The sequence below is a fragment of the Grus americana genome, chromosome 5, assembly GCF_028858705.1.
Source record: "Grus americana isolate bGruAme1 chromosome 5, bGruAme1.mat, whole genome shotgun sequence".
NCBI classification, from domain to species: Eukaryota; Metazoa; Chordata; class Aves; order Gruiformes; family Gruidae; genus Grus; species Grus americana.
Window position 1 is genome coordinate 28,544,481 of NC_072856.1, and position 17,184 is coordinate 28,561,664.

Consider the following 17,184-nt stretch of genomic DNA (forward strand, 5'->3'; position numbering starts at 1 on the left):
CTTTCAGTTTAAAACCATTACCCCTTGTCTTATCACTCCACGCCCTTGTAAACAGTCCCTCTCCAGCTTTCAGTTTTTCCCTTTCAGATATTTCCCCTTCTGATTTATAAATGGAAGCTGAAGTTGTCACTTAATGATGTGACTCCAGGAGCATGTGCTCCACATTAAGGAGCACGACATAGAGCAGCATCGTAAAGCTTTAATCTCCCTGTTAATTACAGAGTTTTGCAGCAGAAACTTTCCATAGTCAACAGAGCATTATAGCAAAGGTAACTTTCATTTTTCAAACAGACTTTCAGAGCAAAACAAACTGAATGGAGAATCTCCCTTCTACGAGCAGTGTGCTGATACTCACTGTGGCTCAGTCAGCACTCGGTTATGAAGCTCAGGTGGAGAACAGCCACATTGCCACTGAAGGCGTCATATACTCAGTGTAGCAGAAATACTCCAAAGTCACTGAGCTTTCAGATGTCCTAAGGAGAAAAGGGAGAGACTTGCAAATGAAGTCCTTAATTTCTAGTGGGAATTCCTCCTTGGCCGTTACCACACATAAGCAAATACTCTGTTTTTCTGGAGGTGAGGAAGGTCAGGGAATTTGGCTCATCATAGATGGGATGTGGAGAAGTTGCTGGGCCCATTGATCAGAACCCAGCAATCCGCAACCCAAAGTAACTAAATTGACCTGTGGAGAAATGTTTGGCCTACAATTTTTTTTTTTTAAGCATACATGCTTAAAAATGTCAAGAAAAAATATTATTTGGAGTTCTTGTGAGTTAATGATCATGCTCTGTGTTGCTGAAGAACTGGTCTTCCCCTTGTGCAATCGCACCCATCACTGGGCTCACCCTGGCAGGAGAGTGGCAGGGAGCAGGCTGCATTTCTCCCTGGCAAGTTCATGGCATTTGCCTGGGAGAAACGGCAGGAACGTGTCCCCTTTCCGGAGCTTGTACAAGGTGGCTGTGGGGCTGTTTTTCCTGGTTTGGTTTTGAAGGTGTTGCCAGCTCCAGTCATTGTTTTGGCCTACGAATGCTCCCATGGCCCTTGGAAAGACCTCTTGAAGATAAAGCAAAACTCCATTTATTTGTTTTACCAGCCCTGCTCAAAACCAAGAGGTGCCAGGCTCACTCAACCCAGCTTGGTGTCTTTCAGCAGACTTTGTGCCTGACTGAGACAGGACCCATCACTCTGGCACACAGCCCTGAGGAAGGAGCAGCAGGGAGGTGTGCCTCACCCAAAAGCAAGAGGACACCAGGGTGGGCATCTCTGCCTGTGATGCCAGTGTCGTCTTCCCGGCCTCCTTCAGTTCAGCTGGGTGTTCCTCTGCCTGTTTTGGTGGTTGGATCAAGCTCAACGATATCAGCTTGATCTCGTATTGTTCCCACCCAATACTTACATGAAAACATGGAATAAAAGATAAAACCAGTGACAGATTGCAGAGATCACAGAGACCGGTGCAATAAACATAACCAGAAGCCCTGCGGCTGCACCAGCTAGAAGTGACTGACTTCTTACACAGTAAAACTGCAGCCCAGTCAGCCTGGCACGAGGGAGGTGAGCTGCAGGGCTGCAACTGGGGAACAGGCTGCCCTGGAACCCCAGAGGGCTGGCACCCACATACCCTCCCCGATTCTGCAGCCCAACAGGCTCAGCACAATGCTTGAACGTGTAAACAAGGGGAGGTTTATTTCACTCTCTGGTGGCAGCAGCATTTGTAAGAACAGGATAGAATGAGTATGTCTTCATTTGAGAAAAGATACTAGAAAAGAGAAGATTCTGGGTGGATTTGTGGTAACTGATCTGGAATACGTGTTGCAAAGCCCTCTATCTTACTGAATTTTGTGATGAAAGAACTAAAAAGTAGCTTGTTTTAAATGTCAGTTTTGTTTGTGTATTAAAGGTTGCTTCAGTAGGCTCTAGCAAAAGTCAACAGGTGAGACCTGAATTCAGAAACACTCAAACAGGAAATTAGGAGCAGGTCTACAACAGTGAAAGTAATTAGCTGATGGAGTAGTTTTCCAAGGAGTTTGGCACTAATCCTCTTCTTCAGTCACAGTTGATGTAATAGAGTAATGGTAGAGTGATTTACATCTTAACTTATAAATGACAATCGATGCCTTTACAAAAGACTCAGGCTGAACTTGAACATTGAGTCTTGGACTTGGTACAGGCGCTACCAGGTGGAGTTTTATGGGCTGAGCTATGCAGGAAGCCCGCGATCAGAGGCGTTCAGGCTGAAAGGAGTTATGAGTCAGGCTTGTGGTGTCATTGTATAGGCTGTTCTTGCTGGCACAGGCAGGGGTCAGTTTTCATCTCTTACAGTCTGGAAAAGTGTTTAATGTATTGTGGAGACTGCTGGTAAGCTAGTCCGTGGAATGGCACGAAAATAATGATCTCATGAATGGCATTTGTGTGCTTTTTTTAAGGCATGCATGTCAGAGAGTGGGGTGGAAGATGAGGTGGAGGAGGGATATTTTCCATCCAAATCCTGCACTGTGTAGCTCTGGTTAAGTATGCTAACACGGTGCTTAGAGATGGCGGTAGTAATGATGAGAGTCAGTTCCACATTCTTCAACGCCCACATCAGGTCATCTCCCCAAGTGGAGGGTGGAGATTGGTCCGCGCTCTTTTGCAAGGATGTGGTCCAAGCACAATGGCTGTAGCCACAGGGACACCCTCCCACAGTGGTTCCTGTGGGCAGAAGTGGCCAGGAAGCCAACTGGCTCCAAGGCACTGCCAGAGTGGGTTGCGGAGTTACTAAATTAGTGAGGTCAGTAATAACGGTATTGATTGCCTGCTGCTTGTTCAGGCTGCAAGAAGCACAGCTGTATAAAAGTAGTTGAAGTCTGTATTGATGTAGACTGGAAGAATCCCCTTCCCCTGTAATGGAAGCAAGAACTGGACCCTTCAGCCTCTTACCCAAGCCTTACTCTGCATTCCTTCTGCAGATGACCATCCTCCAATAGCCCGCACTGGCATGGACATGAGGGTACAGCCGGGGGAGCTGGTGATACTGAGAGGCACAGAGAGCACGGATGACCACGGGATAGTCAGCTATGAATGGAAACAGGTCCTCGGCAACCCCTCTGTGGAGATGAAGGTAGGGAGCTGCAGAAAGGAAGCAGCTTGTTCAGTGTCATCTGTGGTCTGCATTAGGTTGGGCTCTCACAGCCACTGACTTAGAGATCACCTTGTCCTTCCCTCCTCGAGCCAATCCACCCAGAAGCCTGTTTCGCAAAAGCTACGGAGCACTCCTCGCGGTTGCCCCCACCCTCTCGCACACTACTGGGACATAGCATTTCTTGGCCTCATCAGGTCTCAGGCTCCCTGCACCAGGATGCCATCTCAAACCTTCCTGAGCAACACCTGATCTGCCTGGGTGGGAGCACCCATGAGGGCAGCAGCTTTGGTGCAAGAGCTGCCTCTGCTCCCAAGCTCCTGTAGTTCAGTGAGCTTGGGAGCAGAGGTGCTTCTTTGGTGCTTCTCCTCCTCTGGCTCTGAATAATCCGGACTCTGACTCTGCTTCTGTTCTCCTGGGGCTTTTCCTGGACTTTGCCTCTCTTTAGGGCATGGGTTCATTCTCCTATTTTATCTGAGCTGGAGCAGAAGTCATGTCTCCTGACTGGCTCCAAGATCTCTGGGGTGTTAACAATGACTATCTTATAGATGTTAAATGTGAATTGTGGCTTTAGAAGAGCAAATGATTACTGTTAAACTTCTGCAAAATGCTCTGGAAAGCCTTGGAGCTCATATGGAGCTCTTGTGGCACTTCTTGGAAGAACTAGCAAATGAGTGCATCAGGCCTACAGCTGATTTTGAAGATCAGCAATGACTAGCTCTAGGGTACTGAGGGGGCTGTGGAAATCTGGAAGTGCTTCTTTCCTTTTCCCTTCTCCCCAGCCCAACCAAAGCAACTTTCAGGGGAAAAAAAAAAGAAAGCATCCTCTAGTATTTCTAGTATTACACTGTGTTAGCTACTTTAAGATGATATATGGCACCACTGTGTTGTCGAAACCTAACCAAAAAGACAGATAGCATGGAAGTGGAGGCCCAATATTGTTAGCAAATATAGGGAAAAAGGTTGTGTCGATAATATCACAGGTTTCTATTCTGACAAAATAATTCACTCTCTTTTAGAAACCTCTTGGCAGGCAAAGAAATAGGCACTCATTTCCATCTGTAAAACTAAATATATTTTTCATATTCAAAATTAAAGACTATATATTTCTTAAATACACCTAGCTTATTCCTTGTGTGTTAAGTAAATTATTCATAATGGGTTTTATTTTTTAAAAAGTAAAATAAAAACTGCAAGTATTTCAGTCCTCTCCAAAGATTTTTATTTTCCCTTGTGCCTTCACAATGTCCCAAAATACGAAATATCTACTTAAGCTTGTGGTATTCTTTCTCTCTGCTATTCCAGCTGGGTACCAGCCCATGGATTTGGGAGGGATTGTATAGCACTGAGACATTTTTAATGCCAGATATCTGCTTGGGGGTTTCCAGTCAAGCTTCTTTCTTCCTAATGCAGGAACATGGGCCTTGCATGGCTTCACTCACTCCCTCATTAGAGTTACTTTCTTCTGCATAAGTCTTTCTTTTGCATTCTCAGAAACACAAAGAAGATCAGGTAGAAATCTCCAACCTACAGGTGGGGACTTACGTCTTCCAGCTTACTGTCACGGACACTGCACAACAGCAGGACTTCACCAACATCACCATCATGGTGCTGAATTCTGAGCAGACTGAAGGTGAGTCTGAGCCCACGGGTGTCTAGCTGGAGTCCCCAAGCCTGGGTGCTGCTCGGGCATTACTGGTGCTCTTCTCAGACCGGTAGATGGGAGAAGAGCACAATCAAGGGACTGGACTTGCATGTCAACTTTTCCCAGTAAAAACCTGCACCTGACCAGGAGTCATTCACAGTGGTCTATTTTAGGATTTTTGCATCCTCTTGCAGAAGACATGGCCCGCAATAACCCCATCGTCTCTGCATGTCATTGCCCTCTGCTGGGTGATGCCAGAGTGGCTGAACGCCGAGGTGCAGCTGAGGGTGTAAGACGGGAGAACCCAAAAGGTTTTGTTGACTTCATGGTTTTGCTGTGAAGGCCCTAATTCCCTTGAGCCGCGGCATAGGTGGAGCCCTCTGCATGACATTCAAAGTGTCCGTGGCTTTATTTATATGTTTTACTTTAATGGCCTTGTTTAATGATCAAAATGTTCAGCATTACAAGTGCATTAGGAGCAAGGAGTTCTTAGACAAATGGTTCAGTAGTAGCTAAGCAGGGAATTTCTTCTTCTACCACAGGTATCATAAAAATACAAGAACAGCTATGTCAGGTGACGCTAATGGTCTGTCCAAAATCCAGTACAGTGCATCCAACAGTGTCCAGAGGCTGATACTTTGGAAGGAGTACAAGAACATGACATGCTGTCAGTAAATCCCTACTATGCTTGGCTAGTCCCCAAGGAATTTGCACCTGGGAGATTTTTTTAAGCAGAAGATGGTGTCTTTGTGTTTAGTAGCCATGGATGAATCCTTTTTTGACTTCGTGTAACCTTTGCACAGCAGGAACATCCTGAAGCAAGGAGTTTCACAGCTTAACTATGTGCTGTGTGGAGAAGCAGCTCCTTTTGTTTTTTATGGACGTGGCACCTTCTAATTTGATTTTGTGACCCTGTCTTTCATATTAGGAAATATATACCATGACTCCCTACTCGATGCCACTCAAGATTTTATAAATCTTTCAGACAAGTGTCCACATTGCTGATGAACTTTCCTTTGGAAGAGCTAACCAGAGCCTTTTATGTTAATTTTCTTGATAGAGCATTGTTTGACCCCTAAGAAGGTGGGTTGGTGTCGGGGATCTTTTCCACGTTGGTTTTACAACCCGAGCCTTCAGCAATGTGAGGAGTTCACTTTTGGCGGCTGCAAGCCCAACAAGAATAATTATTTACGAGAAGAGGAGTGTAAACTTGCCTGCAAGAATGTTAGAGGTGAGTCTGCTTTGAAAATCATACCCCTCCTTTCTCATAGGATTGGGATGACCCTGTGGGAATGTACTGTAGATTCTTGACTGGCAGCTAGTTAGAGCCTGGAGAGCTGAGGACACCAGGATAATCATGGATGGAGAGTCCTAGTCTTACGCTGCCAACATGTCTGACCCAGCTCCTGGAGCGCTGCTCCCCTGGTCAGTGTTCCTGGGGTGCCTCTGGCTGCAGAAACACTCAGCGAATCTTCATGTCACATCTGAAACCTAAATTCAGAGGGTAGCATTGTTCTGTGTGGAAGCCAGAAGGGCTTCACTCCCAAAACGAAATTAATCTTCTCCCTTGGCACCCTCTTAGCCAAGTCTGAGAATGACTTAGCGCTGCCTCAGATAAACGGGCTGAGCCTCTGCCAGGCCCTTTGCAGCACACAGCTTAAGGAGGAGGCAAAAGCCTTGGGAAACAAAGACCATTTGGGCACAATCTAGCTAGTGGTGGGAAGGTCCCCTGTCTCCAGGCCTGCCTCACGTGGGTGCTACTCATCTGGGGGTCTCTGGGTGGTAGACATCCATATTTCCCCTCCCTAACCCCTACAGGGCTTGCTTCTGGAAAATATGCACTTAGGTGAGATGAAGGCAATATAAACCTGATCTTGAGCTGACAAAATGATGTGGTGGTAAATTTATTCTATTTTTCCCCTTGTCTCTTCAGGTTCTGTTGGTGGGCGACAACAGCCAGGTAAGCCTCCTGTACCACAGTGTTAATCCTGCTGTGAGCTCAGGCTTAGTGCCTCACATCCATTCCTGTGGCTTTTGATTAGCACTCAGTCAGCGTGGAAAGTGAGGCACTGGAGACTAGTCTCTTTACTAAGCCTTTCACTTTTATGTCATAGGATAATTCAGGTTGAGAATTACCTCTGGAGGTCATCTGGTCCAACCCACTACTCAAAGCAGGTCCAGCTTTGAGTCACATTGGGTTGCTCAGGACTGCAACCAGTCCAGTTTGGGGATCTCCGATGAAGGAGATTTTACACTTTCTTTGGACAACCTGTGCCAGTGTTTGATGATCCTCATTATAATTTTTCCCTTATATCAAATCACTTTCCCTTATAGCAACATATGTCTGCTGCTGCTCATCCAATTACTGTGCACCTCCAAAATGAGTCTGTCTCTGCCTTTTCCATAACCTCACACCAGGTCTTGAGCTCCAGCCCCTTGCTGAGTCTCTGCTGGATTCACTCTAGTATGCCAATGTCTTTAGTGCACTGGGGAGCTCAGAACTGGGCACAGTACTCAGCACTTGGGACCACCTCTGGAGCAGAGGGGAATGACCGCTCTTCTCTGTTGGCTCTCACAGCCCAGTGTGCAGGTTTCAGTTTGGCTTTCCTAATTTAATCCCCCATGCTTGGGCAATGTCTCCATATTCTTCCTGACTAGCTCATTCTTGCTTCCACCTTCTGTGTACTTCTTTTTTGGAGAGGAAACATGGCTGTTCCTGGAGAAATTTTTCATTTATAAGCAAGAAATTTTTTTTCTTTTTTTTTTGAGTCCAGGGTGGCACTGAAGAGAGACATTAACTAATCTGTCTTGTTTCTTGTTTGCCAGCCCTATCAGCAGCTTTTAAGTCCTACATAAAGCATCTGTGTGGCAGGGAGAAAGAATGAGTTTTAATGAGCTCTCTGAACTGTTTCTGACGCAGTGTGCAATGGGAAGTGTCAGTCCCCCTTCTTCAGATGCAAGGATGGCTGCTGCATTGATGCCTATCTGGAGTGCGATGAAACTCTCGACTGTGCTGATGGATCGGATGAGATGTATTGTGAACAATGTAAGTACTTCAAATTCTGGCTTAGACAACTTAGTATCTGCCCAGGGATGAATGCAATGTAAGTTACAGTTGTTGACTCAGTGCTTTCTGGTGCCTTCTGTTCTTATCTCCTGACCCTGCATTACCTCTTTCCACAGTATCATATTTGCTGGTTCTGCCATCTCCCATACCTCTGCTGACTGCAAGAGCTGATCTTCCTTCTGAGGTGTTTCCTGCCTCTTAAATACTCTTCGACTCTCATCTCTGCACCTGTCTGTAAGACTCCAGAGGCTGTCCTCCCCTCCCTTTCCAATATTTTTCTCACTGAATGACCTTAGCTGCTCTCCTAGAGTAGGGAGATGGGAAATGAAACCATGATTTCTCCCAGTCTGTCCCTTAACATCCTCATGTTATGCTAATGCAAATGAGCGAGCTGCCCAGGTCTGTAATCCCTCCTTCCTCCCTCCCTCTCTCTCTCTTCTGACAGAATTCCCATAATCTCTTTCCTATATGTGGGTCTTTTGTTGCCTTTTTAGGTTGCGAGCATATTGCCCTCTCTTACATCCTACACTAGTGCTCTTTCACACTTCTTAAATCCTGGAGTGATAGCAGTTTCCCTGTACTTCTCAATGGAAAAAAAACCTAGGAGAGCAGCCTTTGTCTTCCTTAGTTTTGTCTCTGTATTTGTGGAACAGAAACCAGGAATAGTTTCTCGTTATTACATTTTATTTTTTCCATGTTCCCCTCAGAGCTTTGAGATATCCAAGAACCTCAAATTATATCTCCCTTTCCCTGGCTTGTGATAGCAAAGGAATGTGCGGGAAAGCCCTGTCTGCCCGTGTCTGCATGGACGGCGTCATTTCTTTTGTATTCAACTGGTGAGAGAAGTTTTAACGTGAAATGTTTCTCTCGCAGATGCTCGTGAGTTCAACAGACTGCAGAAAATCAATGTCACACATAAGCAAGGTACGTACCGTCCAGAGCACCTGGCTGACATCTACCAGCTTTTGGGTTTTTCTTCAATTTGTTGTTTCATGGTAAAACTGCTTCCCTGTCTAATTCTAAAAACAGGTGTAGCATCTGGGTAGTCCCTGTACTAAAAATGAGCAAGGGCCTATTCTCTGACCTTGAGGACAGCTGTTTATAGCAGGCTTTCACTCTCCTGCCTAAAATTTTTCCACCCAAGCAGGTCTCATGCATATTGTCTGTTGGGCACAGTACCTGGCCTGTACAAAACCTTGAAGCGCTTTTTTGGAAATAGTGCAAACCAAAGCAGTGTGGGGGACACAACAGTGGCATAATATGAGTAATCGTATGCCTGTGCTCGATCCCATACCTTTGCTTTGATTGTACTAGCGTAGACAGTGGCATTACCACTGGGCTGAAAGAGTATATCCCAAGTCAGCTTAAATGCAGTTTGCTTGTAGAGAAGACCTGAGCTGAACTGTGGTTTCTGTGCGTCCAGGCTCTTCATGTGTCCTTCTGCCTCCCAGGGACAGGTAATTTCTGCAGGTGATTGAATTCAAGGTCTAGCATGACTGCACGCTCTGATGTCCCTTTTTCCACCTTGCTAGTCGGGTTTATGAGCAGGTGGAAGCTCACCTCGGCAATGCCAATTTGAGCAGTTGGCAACTGGGCAGTGGGGACCCAAGAGCCCCTGGTCTGGCTGTGGATCCCCTCTGTCATGGTGCTTGTGCTCTTCTGTTGTGAGCAGAAAATGTTGCTGCTCTGGGAACACACTGCTTGGGCTAGAGCACCTCTCCCTTGCTTTGCCAGGTCACTGTGTGGACTTGCCTGATACTGGACAGTGCACTGAGAGCATCCCCCGCTGGTACTATAACCCATTCTCTGAGAAATGTGACCCCTTCACCTATGGGGGCTGTGGTGGCAACAACAACAACTTTGAAGAAGAGGAAGAGTGCATAAAATCATGTTCAGGCATCACAAGTAAGCAGACATAGTGAGGGTTGGAGTTTTACTGATCAAACTATGAAAATCACTCCAGATTAAATTCTCTGGTCCCAAAGAGGCAGTGACTTGGGAGCCTTCAGTCAAAGCAGCTCTGCTCTCAAACCCTGGCCATGCCTCACAGCATTCTTCAAGCCGATGGCTAACAGGGAACAGTGTGTATCTACAGCATCTTTCTTCAATGCAGCCTGTCATTTCTCAGAGCTGGAGAACATTTGGGGTGCTGATGTTGAAAAAGGGACAGAGGAGGATGACAAAACTAACCAGACATGTGGTGTGGCCTCTCTAAAAAGAATCTAACTTTCTAGCTTGGCTCCAGTTCTCCCCAAGTGGGAGGGGAAAAATTAAGAAAATCCTCAATGGCACATATTAGGAGAAGTTTTAAACAAATGGGAGGGAAAGGTTTACACTGTAGAGCTCTGTACACGTTGCTGTGGAGGCCAACAGCTGAAACAGGAGGAATTCTGCCAAACAGTATCTGTTAGGAGGCAACCTGTTGCTGCTTTTCTGAAGTGCCACCCTCAGCTACACTGTGCCTTCCAGCCTGCCCTGAGACCTCAGTACCATGGCTGCCAAGAGGGATGCTGTATGCATTCAGTCACTTCAGAGCACTGGAAATATGTTCCTCAAAAACCTGTCTTATTCCTTGTTCCCAACCTTCTTTGTAAAACTTTTTTCTCCCTCTCTGCTCCCAATTCAGAAGCAGATGCCATTGGCCGGAGATGGGAATCATTTGAGTCCCAAAGTGCTATCTTAAGTGAGTAACAGTTTTTCCTACAGATCTTGCTTGTTGCTTTTACCCTGTCCTGAAAAATGTTTTGTCTTTCCTTACAAATAATAGCCTTCTCTCCCACCCTGCTTTTGAAGCTGAGGGAGCAATGTCGGATTTGTGGGACACTAGCAGTGGCAAGAGATGCTTCTCTGCATCTGTGGTCCAATTTCTCCTTTGTGACTCAGTAGCTCATATCAGAGACTCCTGATTTTCCTTCAGTCATCTTGCATGAATGTTCCACTGTTCAACATCAAAAAATGGCAAGTAAAAGTCTTCCTAAGGGCCAAGTTCATATAAGAACCACTAACTTCTGCAAGAAAGAAGGCACAGATGGGTATGTGAATAAAGTTGGGTGCTAGACTGTGGAGAAATCTGGTGACCCTATACACCCTCTCTACAACTGTAAAGAACACCATTGAATTACAAGTTCTTAAAAGAATATCACCTTAAGGTTGGTGTCCTTTCACCACAGAGCTGTAAGGCCTCTTTCTTCAGTAGAGAACTCCTGAAATTATACACGTCTATTCTTCAACCCTAGAGACTGATTTAATCTTCAGATTAACACCAGTTCTCAAACGCACAGATGATGCAGGACTTTGGTTGGCTGTAGAAGACCGTGCTCACAGCACTGCTGCAAGCTTTATCCCCACAAACTCAGCCTGTCCACCATAGCTCACTCCCGACAGCATTATCCCACCCAGGAGGTGCTTTCTGCAACCACCCTTGGTGGCCTCCCCGTTAACGTATGAAGCAAGGCCAGTGTTGCAGAAGGGCTGGATATTCATAGGGGTGTCAAATGGCCAAGCTTGCCGAAGCGACCGATTAGCCTTTAGAGGGCGTGGTGCATCTGGGAAATGATGGGAACCATCATTTGGGAGAGACAGGCTGGCTATACCCTGGCCATACCCTTATGCCATGCAATTGCCTTCTTTCTTCCTTGCCCAGTTGTGCAGTGACCGCTCTGCTGTCAGGCCCGCTAATGCCCACCTCTTCTCTTTGCCAGCACAGCTTCTGCAGCAGCTTTTGTGCTTGCTTCTTCCTGACTGCTCCTGCTGCATCAGAGCTCGTGCACCAGCCCTTCTAACGTGTTCATGTATCCTCTGCAGGTTCCTTTGAGATAGTGATTGCCGTGCTCCTCGGGATCTGCATCATGGTGGTCCTGGCAATCATTGGCTACTTTTTCCTGAAGAATATGAAGAAGAACAGCCGCCGCCGTGAGCCAACCACTGCTACCAACTCAACCCTCTCCACCACAGAAGACACTGAGCATCTGTTTTACAGCAGTGTCACCAAACCAGTCTGACCTACAACCTCTCTCTCTCCAGCCCAGCACTCGGGCACTCCCCAAAACTTCTGGAGTTCTGTTTTTAGACACAGGCCTGTGCCTGAAGGACTCTTTCTCTTTGAAGAAATTTGTAGCATCAGGCCAAGATCTAGCCATGATTTGGCACTACTACTGTTTGTGATTGTCTTGGCTAAATGGGTGCTCTGGAAAGTGAGGATCTGGGAGCGTTTCGATGCCCGCTGATGTCTATCCCTTCCTAACCTCAAACAATCCAGTGAAACTCTGAATTACATCTTTCTTCCTGCTCAAACCCGGAGCACAACCCCACTCAACTTACTGAAGGACCCTGGGACTGCATCTGTGTAGCATTCACATTGGTGAAAGGTGCAAGCTCACCAGAGCCAGCAATTTTTTGTTTGCAGTGCCACTTTCTTCCACCCAACCTCATGTTTTCCTCCTTTTCCCCCAGTCCTCTGTAAGGTGGCCCTGCCTCCGAGCAGTCCTCCTGGTCTTAGTGAGACTCTTGAGATTCACATAACCATCCAGACCTGTTCCAAAGGCTCTGTGACACTCTCCAGTGGTTGCTGTTTTCGAGATGGAAGGAAACAGAAATACCTGCTTTAATCACTAGGCTTTGCTTTTTAACAGAAAAGCACACCTAGATTTTTTCTGCCTGGCTGCCATGTTACAGCCTCCTATGTACACTACGTGTCCACCATTTTCTCTCTGTGAGTTGCCCTGATTGCTTTTCCAGTGTTCAGTCTGAACCCAAACATACTGAGAAAATATCTATTTATTCTCACATGCAAGGAAAGGAAATGCCCCTACTTTTCCTGCTGATGGTGAGGGGAGGGTGGAAGGACCCAGTTCCCTTGCAGTTGGACCTTTGCTGCAGCTTTGATGTTACTGCGCTCTCCTCCGAGCACGCAGCCTGACCTGAGTCCCTGGCATCTCCCAGAGCACAGGAGTGGGCTGGATACCACCAGCTAATGTCCCTGGGCTTCCTCACTCCTGCTGGCCTGTCCCTCCCGGTGCAAGATGAGCCCAGCCCCGGGAGGTCCAGAGCTTATCCCTGGCCCCATGGCCATCCCCGCTTCGGCGAGGTCCTGTGTTCCCCCATAGGCTGTTTGCAGTGAGGTGCTTCCCAGATCTGTACTGCTGCATCTCTGTTGTCCAGGCTTGTACCTCTGGGAGCTGAGGACTTTTGTAGGGGGCAGAAGCTGCTATTTCTGAAGTGCCTGGTACACTTTGTTGGCTGTGGGGTTGGCACCGATCCCCAAACTTCCAGTGCCTGCTGCTCTTGGAAAACTGCTGTGAAGAGAGAGGAAATCGGTACGTGTGTGCTTGCATGTGTGTGTGTGTGCATGCGTGTGTGTATGAAGCATCAATCTATGTACAGACTTTAGTTTAAATGCTTGGACCCTTTCAGGGTCGAGGGCAGAGTGGCTCTGGAAGGCTCTGGTGAAGCCATGCCCAGCTCTGGGCATGGTTCAGGTCCTCTCAAGTGCAGCTCCAGGAGAGCTGCTTTGTTGGGCCGTTGCCTGGGCTGGAAAGGCGCACGGCTGCCCACAGCCTGCTGGCAATCTGACTGCATGCTTCTCCCCATCATGGGCATCTGCCTCACTGTCCCCTGGGGCTGGTCAGATTCCTCCATGGCTTTTCATGATCTGTCTCATATCATTTCTTCCATCTCTTTGTTTTCCCCACAGCCTATCATGGCCTATGCAATAAACTTAACATCTTGATTTTTTTTTTTGTGTGTGTGCACGCTCACAGTGATAATAAACAGGAATTGTTTGTCTTATCTGGCTTGGGAGTGGTGTCTGAGAAGCAATGACCCGCAGATGGGGCAGGTACCGTTCCCATGCCTGCTATCTTGCACCCTTTCATCTGCCCAGACTGCGGTAGCTCAGGGGAGAGCGCTCGGGTGTTGCTGCAGCAGCAGCGGTCCCGTGGCTTGGGGAGGGCTGGGAGGGGGGATGCAACATCTGTGGATACCTGGAGAAGCAGCTACTGGCTGAGGTGTGCTGGGAGTGAGATCATTACCCACTAAGTCACCTGGAGAGCAAGGCAGGGTGTAACCTGAAACTGGGTTCCAGCTGGTCAGACTGGTTTGGGGTTTGGGTCTGAAACCAAAAGCAGACACTTCTTAAAATGGGAGTTGTAGCTGTGTCTCCAGGCTGGTGATCGCTCATGCACTGCAATGTAAAGTTAGCTGACTATAAATTTGGCTAATGGGCAATGGATATGTATGGAAACCAGGCGAACCCGCCCCTGCATCACTGACCTGGCAGCACTGAGCCTCCAAACACTGCTCTACAGTGGGAAGGCTTTCTCCCCCACGCTCTGCTCTGGGCTGTGGGGTTTGCTCTGTCACTACCACCTCTCCCTTCCCTCACTCTACCCCAGCTCTCCCGTCCTGATGTTTCCAGCTACTTACGCCTATGTTATCACCCATGTCTCCCGAAGAGCTACCCCAGGAGCAGCTCTCAGCTGAGCTATGCTCTGCTTGGCTGATGGGGTCACCAGTCCTGGCACGGTGCGGGTAACCCCTGGCACGGGAGTGCCATTTGAAACCACGGCTGCTTCACTTGATAGTCTCCAAAGAGAGAAGGTGACGTGTATTATTTTCCACTTAAAGCACATATCTGTGTCCCCTGGTTAGACATGGCCCTGGTGGAGTCAGCAGGTCTGGCCAGAGCCCTCCCCTTTGCTTTGCAGCTCACCAAGCGCTTTCTCCTTCAGCCCCAAAAGCCAGAGGGGAGTGAGAGGGGCTGCAGGGGCAGGTGAAGGGGCCAGACCCTGCTCCTGCTTGGCACCCGGCAGGCACCGTCCGCTGCAAGGGAGCTGCTGCTCCCTCTGCTCCCGGGCACAGGGGGACGGGGGGCTGTGAGGAGTGCCACCATTTTGGTACAACGCGACCCAGGGAGGCTCAGGCGCGCAGCTGGCACCGGAGCCGGAGCCAGGCAGCTATGGCCGTGCCACATGCCAACACCTGTAACAGTGCACGCCGGGCGTCTGCATTCCCCACGTTTTACCGTGTGGGGTCACTCGGGCTGCACCAGCAGCTCCTGCCTGGGGTGGCTGGGGAAAGGCCCTGCACCCCTGCGCTCCCCGGGCCCCCCGGGCCTCCCAACCTGCCTTCAGCCTCAGCACCCCCTCTGCCGCCCCCCCCGCCAGAAACCAGGGTTTCTGCTCTCAGGAAAATCCAGGCTCTTTAAAATGGGTTTGTTTTTCAGACAGGAACAGGAGTCCAGATTTTGAAACTTTCTGCAAAATAAAAATCCCCCTCCTCAAAAAACAGAATTGAAGACTGCCTCACTGTCAGCTGAATAACAAATATAGTTTTCAGTGAAAACTGAGCTGCTTTGTTGTTTCACTGGCCATACCTGACGGTGAGCACACTATTCCCCCCAGCTACACCCAAAACTACGCAGTTATGTGAAGTGTGGGTCATTTTTGGGCAGAGCTGCTCCTCCTGGCACAGAGCTCCCCAGCTCGGCCCCTCCGGAGCCCACCTCCCCAGCGCAGCCACTCTGTGGTGCAGGAGGTTCCTGGGGGTCTGGGGCTGGCCCCTTGTCCTTGCAGTGGGTGCAGGCAAAGCATCCCCACCGACGTCAGTGTTTTTGAGGGGGTTGTTTGTGTGGTTTACAGGACCAGGCTCCTGCCAAGCCCCAGGAGCTGCTGCCCGCTGTGCTGCTCCGCCGAGGGACGTCTGCTGCCTCTTCATAAGCACCCGGTCTGGTGGTGGCCTCCACCTCTGCAGAAGGAACACCGTCGAGCCTCTCATCCCTTCCTGATCAGCAAAGCATTTGACCCACCTTGCTTTGACCATCAGGAAGGAGGGCTTGCCCAAGCTGTTGGCTGAGTTAATCCCAGCAGGCTGGAGGAGATCTCGCAGGCTTTGCCTGGCTGTGGGGCTGGAGGCAGAAGCATTAGCTCACAGCTAAATATCGGGCGTCTCCAGCTTCCCCATGGCACAATGGCTCTGCAAATAAACACAGCAGCCGCCCCGGCACGAGAAGGGATGGCTCCACAGTGACAGGCCTGAATGTTGTCCCTTGCACAAAAGCCACAGTGATGTGATACTTTCTGATAAGTTACTTCAGCTCTCCAGCCTGATTTATTGCTTAAGGAAGACATTATTTTGGCTTTGAGGTCAAACAGTTCATTCAGGTTAAAAAGAGGGCTCTGAAACTGGGGGAGAAGGAGGAATGGGGTTGTCTGCAAGCTCTGCATAATGTACATAGAAATCATGAATGTCATTTTTCAACAGAACTGCATGTTACTGTAATAGTTTATAGTCACAGAGAAATACAGTCAGCTATAGAAATTATAGCAGCTCCGATCTCTTCTGCAGCATGTAAAAGGGCATGGAGAACCTTTTTGCAAGGAAGCCTGGCTGACCAGTGTCATGGGGAGATGATTGTTTCCTGGGCAAGGTGCCACCTGAGGCGTGACAGAGATTCTGTGGCCCTTAGTCAATGGTTGCCTCTCTGAGATGTCCTCATCTCCAGCTGTGTCAGGAGTTTTGAAACTCGCCATCGGTTCCTGTAACAGCTCTAGGAGATTTCGCGGAGGCCAGACCCAACATTTAATTACCATCTTCGCTAAGTTGCCCAGAGCCAACCTACATGAGAGGATATACAAAATGATAGCGAGCAGCTGATGGGAGCTGCAGAGGCCAGCAGCCCTGCTGGAGCCAGCCAGGCGCTCCAGTGAGAAGAGGGGAAATTTTCCACAAGTCTCGGTGCAGACAAAGTGTCTGTGTCTTTGTTCTCTGCCACGACACACCTGACCCACATGCCGGCTGCTTCAGGATTGTTAAAAAAAATATTTGTGACCGGTTGAAGTGAAGCATTGGCCCAGGCATTTGAGCTGCCGGGACTCCCCCAGCCAGAAACTCTTCTTTAAATTAAACGATAGTGTTCTTCTCACGTAGGCCCTCGTGAGAGCCCTTCCCTCCCCCCAGCTGCCTGCCTCCTGCCTGTGCCTCCACTGTCAGCTGCGGGCTGCACTGCTGCATTTTTTTATTCATTATGGGGTTATTGTTCAGCCAGAGCAGTTGCCAGGGTGGTTTGCCAGCCCCCTTGATGTGTTCTCAAGAGAGGGCAGTGGTATCTCTACATCCCACCCGGTGTTGCCTTGGACACTGTACTGTCAGACCAGCAGGGACTTTGTGCACTGCTAAGATGTGAGATGCCCTAAGCCCCTCTGAGCCCCATAAGATGTGAGGTCCTGTTCCCTTCCTCCCCACCCGCGGTCATGTTGTGATCCATGTTACCATATCTGAACTCCCTCTGGTCTCTTAATCCACCTGCAAGGCAGGGAAGAGCTGGTACAACCTTCAGAAGAACAGAGAATTGACCTCAGG

The 17,184-nt window shown here is 48.6% G+C and overlaps 1 protein-coding gene across 1 annotated transcript in view; it reads left to right on the forward strand.

The window, feature by feature from the left end:
* The window catches only part of SPINT1 (serine peptidase inhibitor, Kunitz type 1), a 28,702-nt gene extending 15,088 nt beyond the window's left edge, over positions 1–13,614 (forward strand). Inside the window, exons 5-13 of the mRNA XM_054826493.1 lie at positions 2,946–3,097; positions 4,610–4,748; positions 5,821–5,991; positions 6,694–6,720; positions 7,681–7,806; positions 8,701–8,751; positions 9,562–9,732; positions 10,454–10,510; positions 11,632–13,614. Coding sequence (XP_054682468.1) covers positions 2,946–3,097; positions 4,610–4,748; positions 5,821–5,991; positions 6,694–6,720; positions 7,681–7,806; positions 8,701–8,751; positions 9,562–9,732; positions 10,454–10,510; positions 11,632–11,828 — 1,091 coding nt within the window. The 3' untranslated portion in view covers positions 11,829–13,614. The remainder of the gene's footprint in view (positions 1–2,945; positions 3,098–4,609; positions 4,749–5,820; positions 5,992–6,693; positions 6,721–7,680; positions 7,807–8,700; positions 8,752–9,561; positions 9,733–10,453; positions 10,511–11,631) is intronic.
* Positions 13,615–17,184: the final 3,570 nt, after the last annotated feature.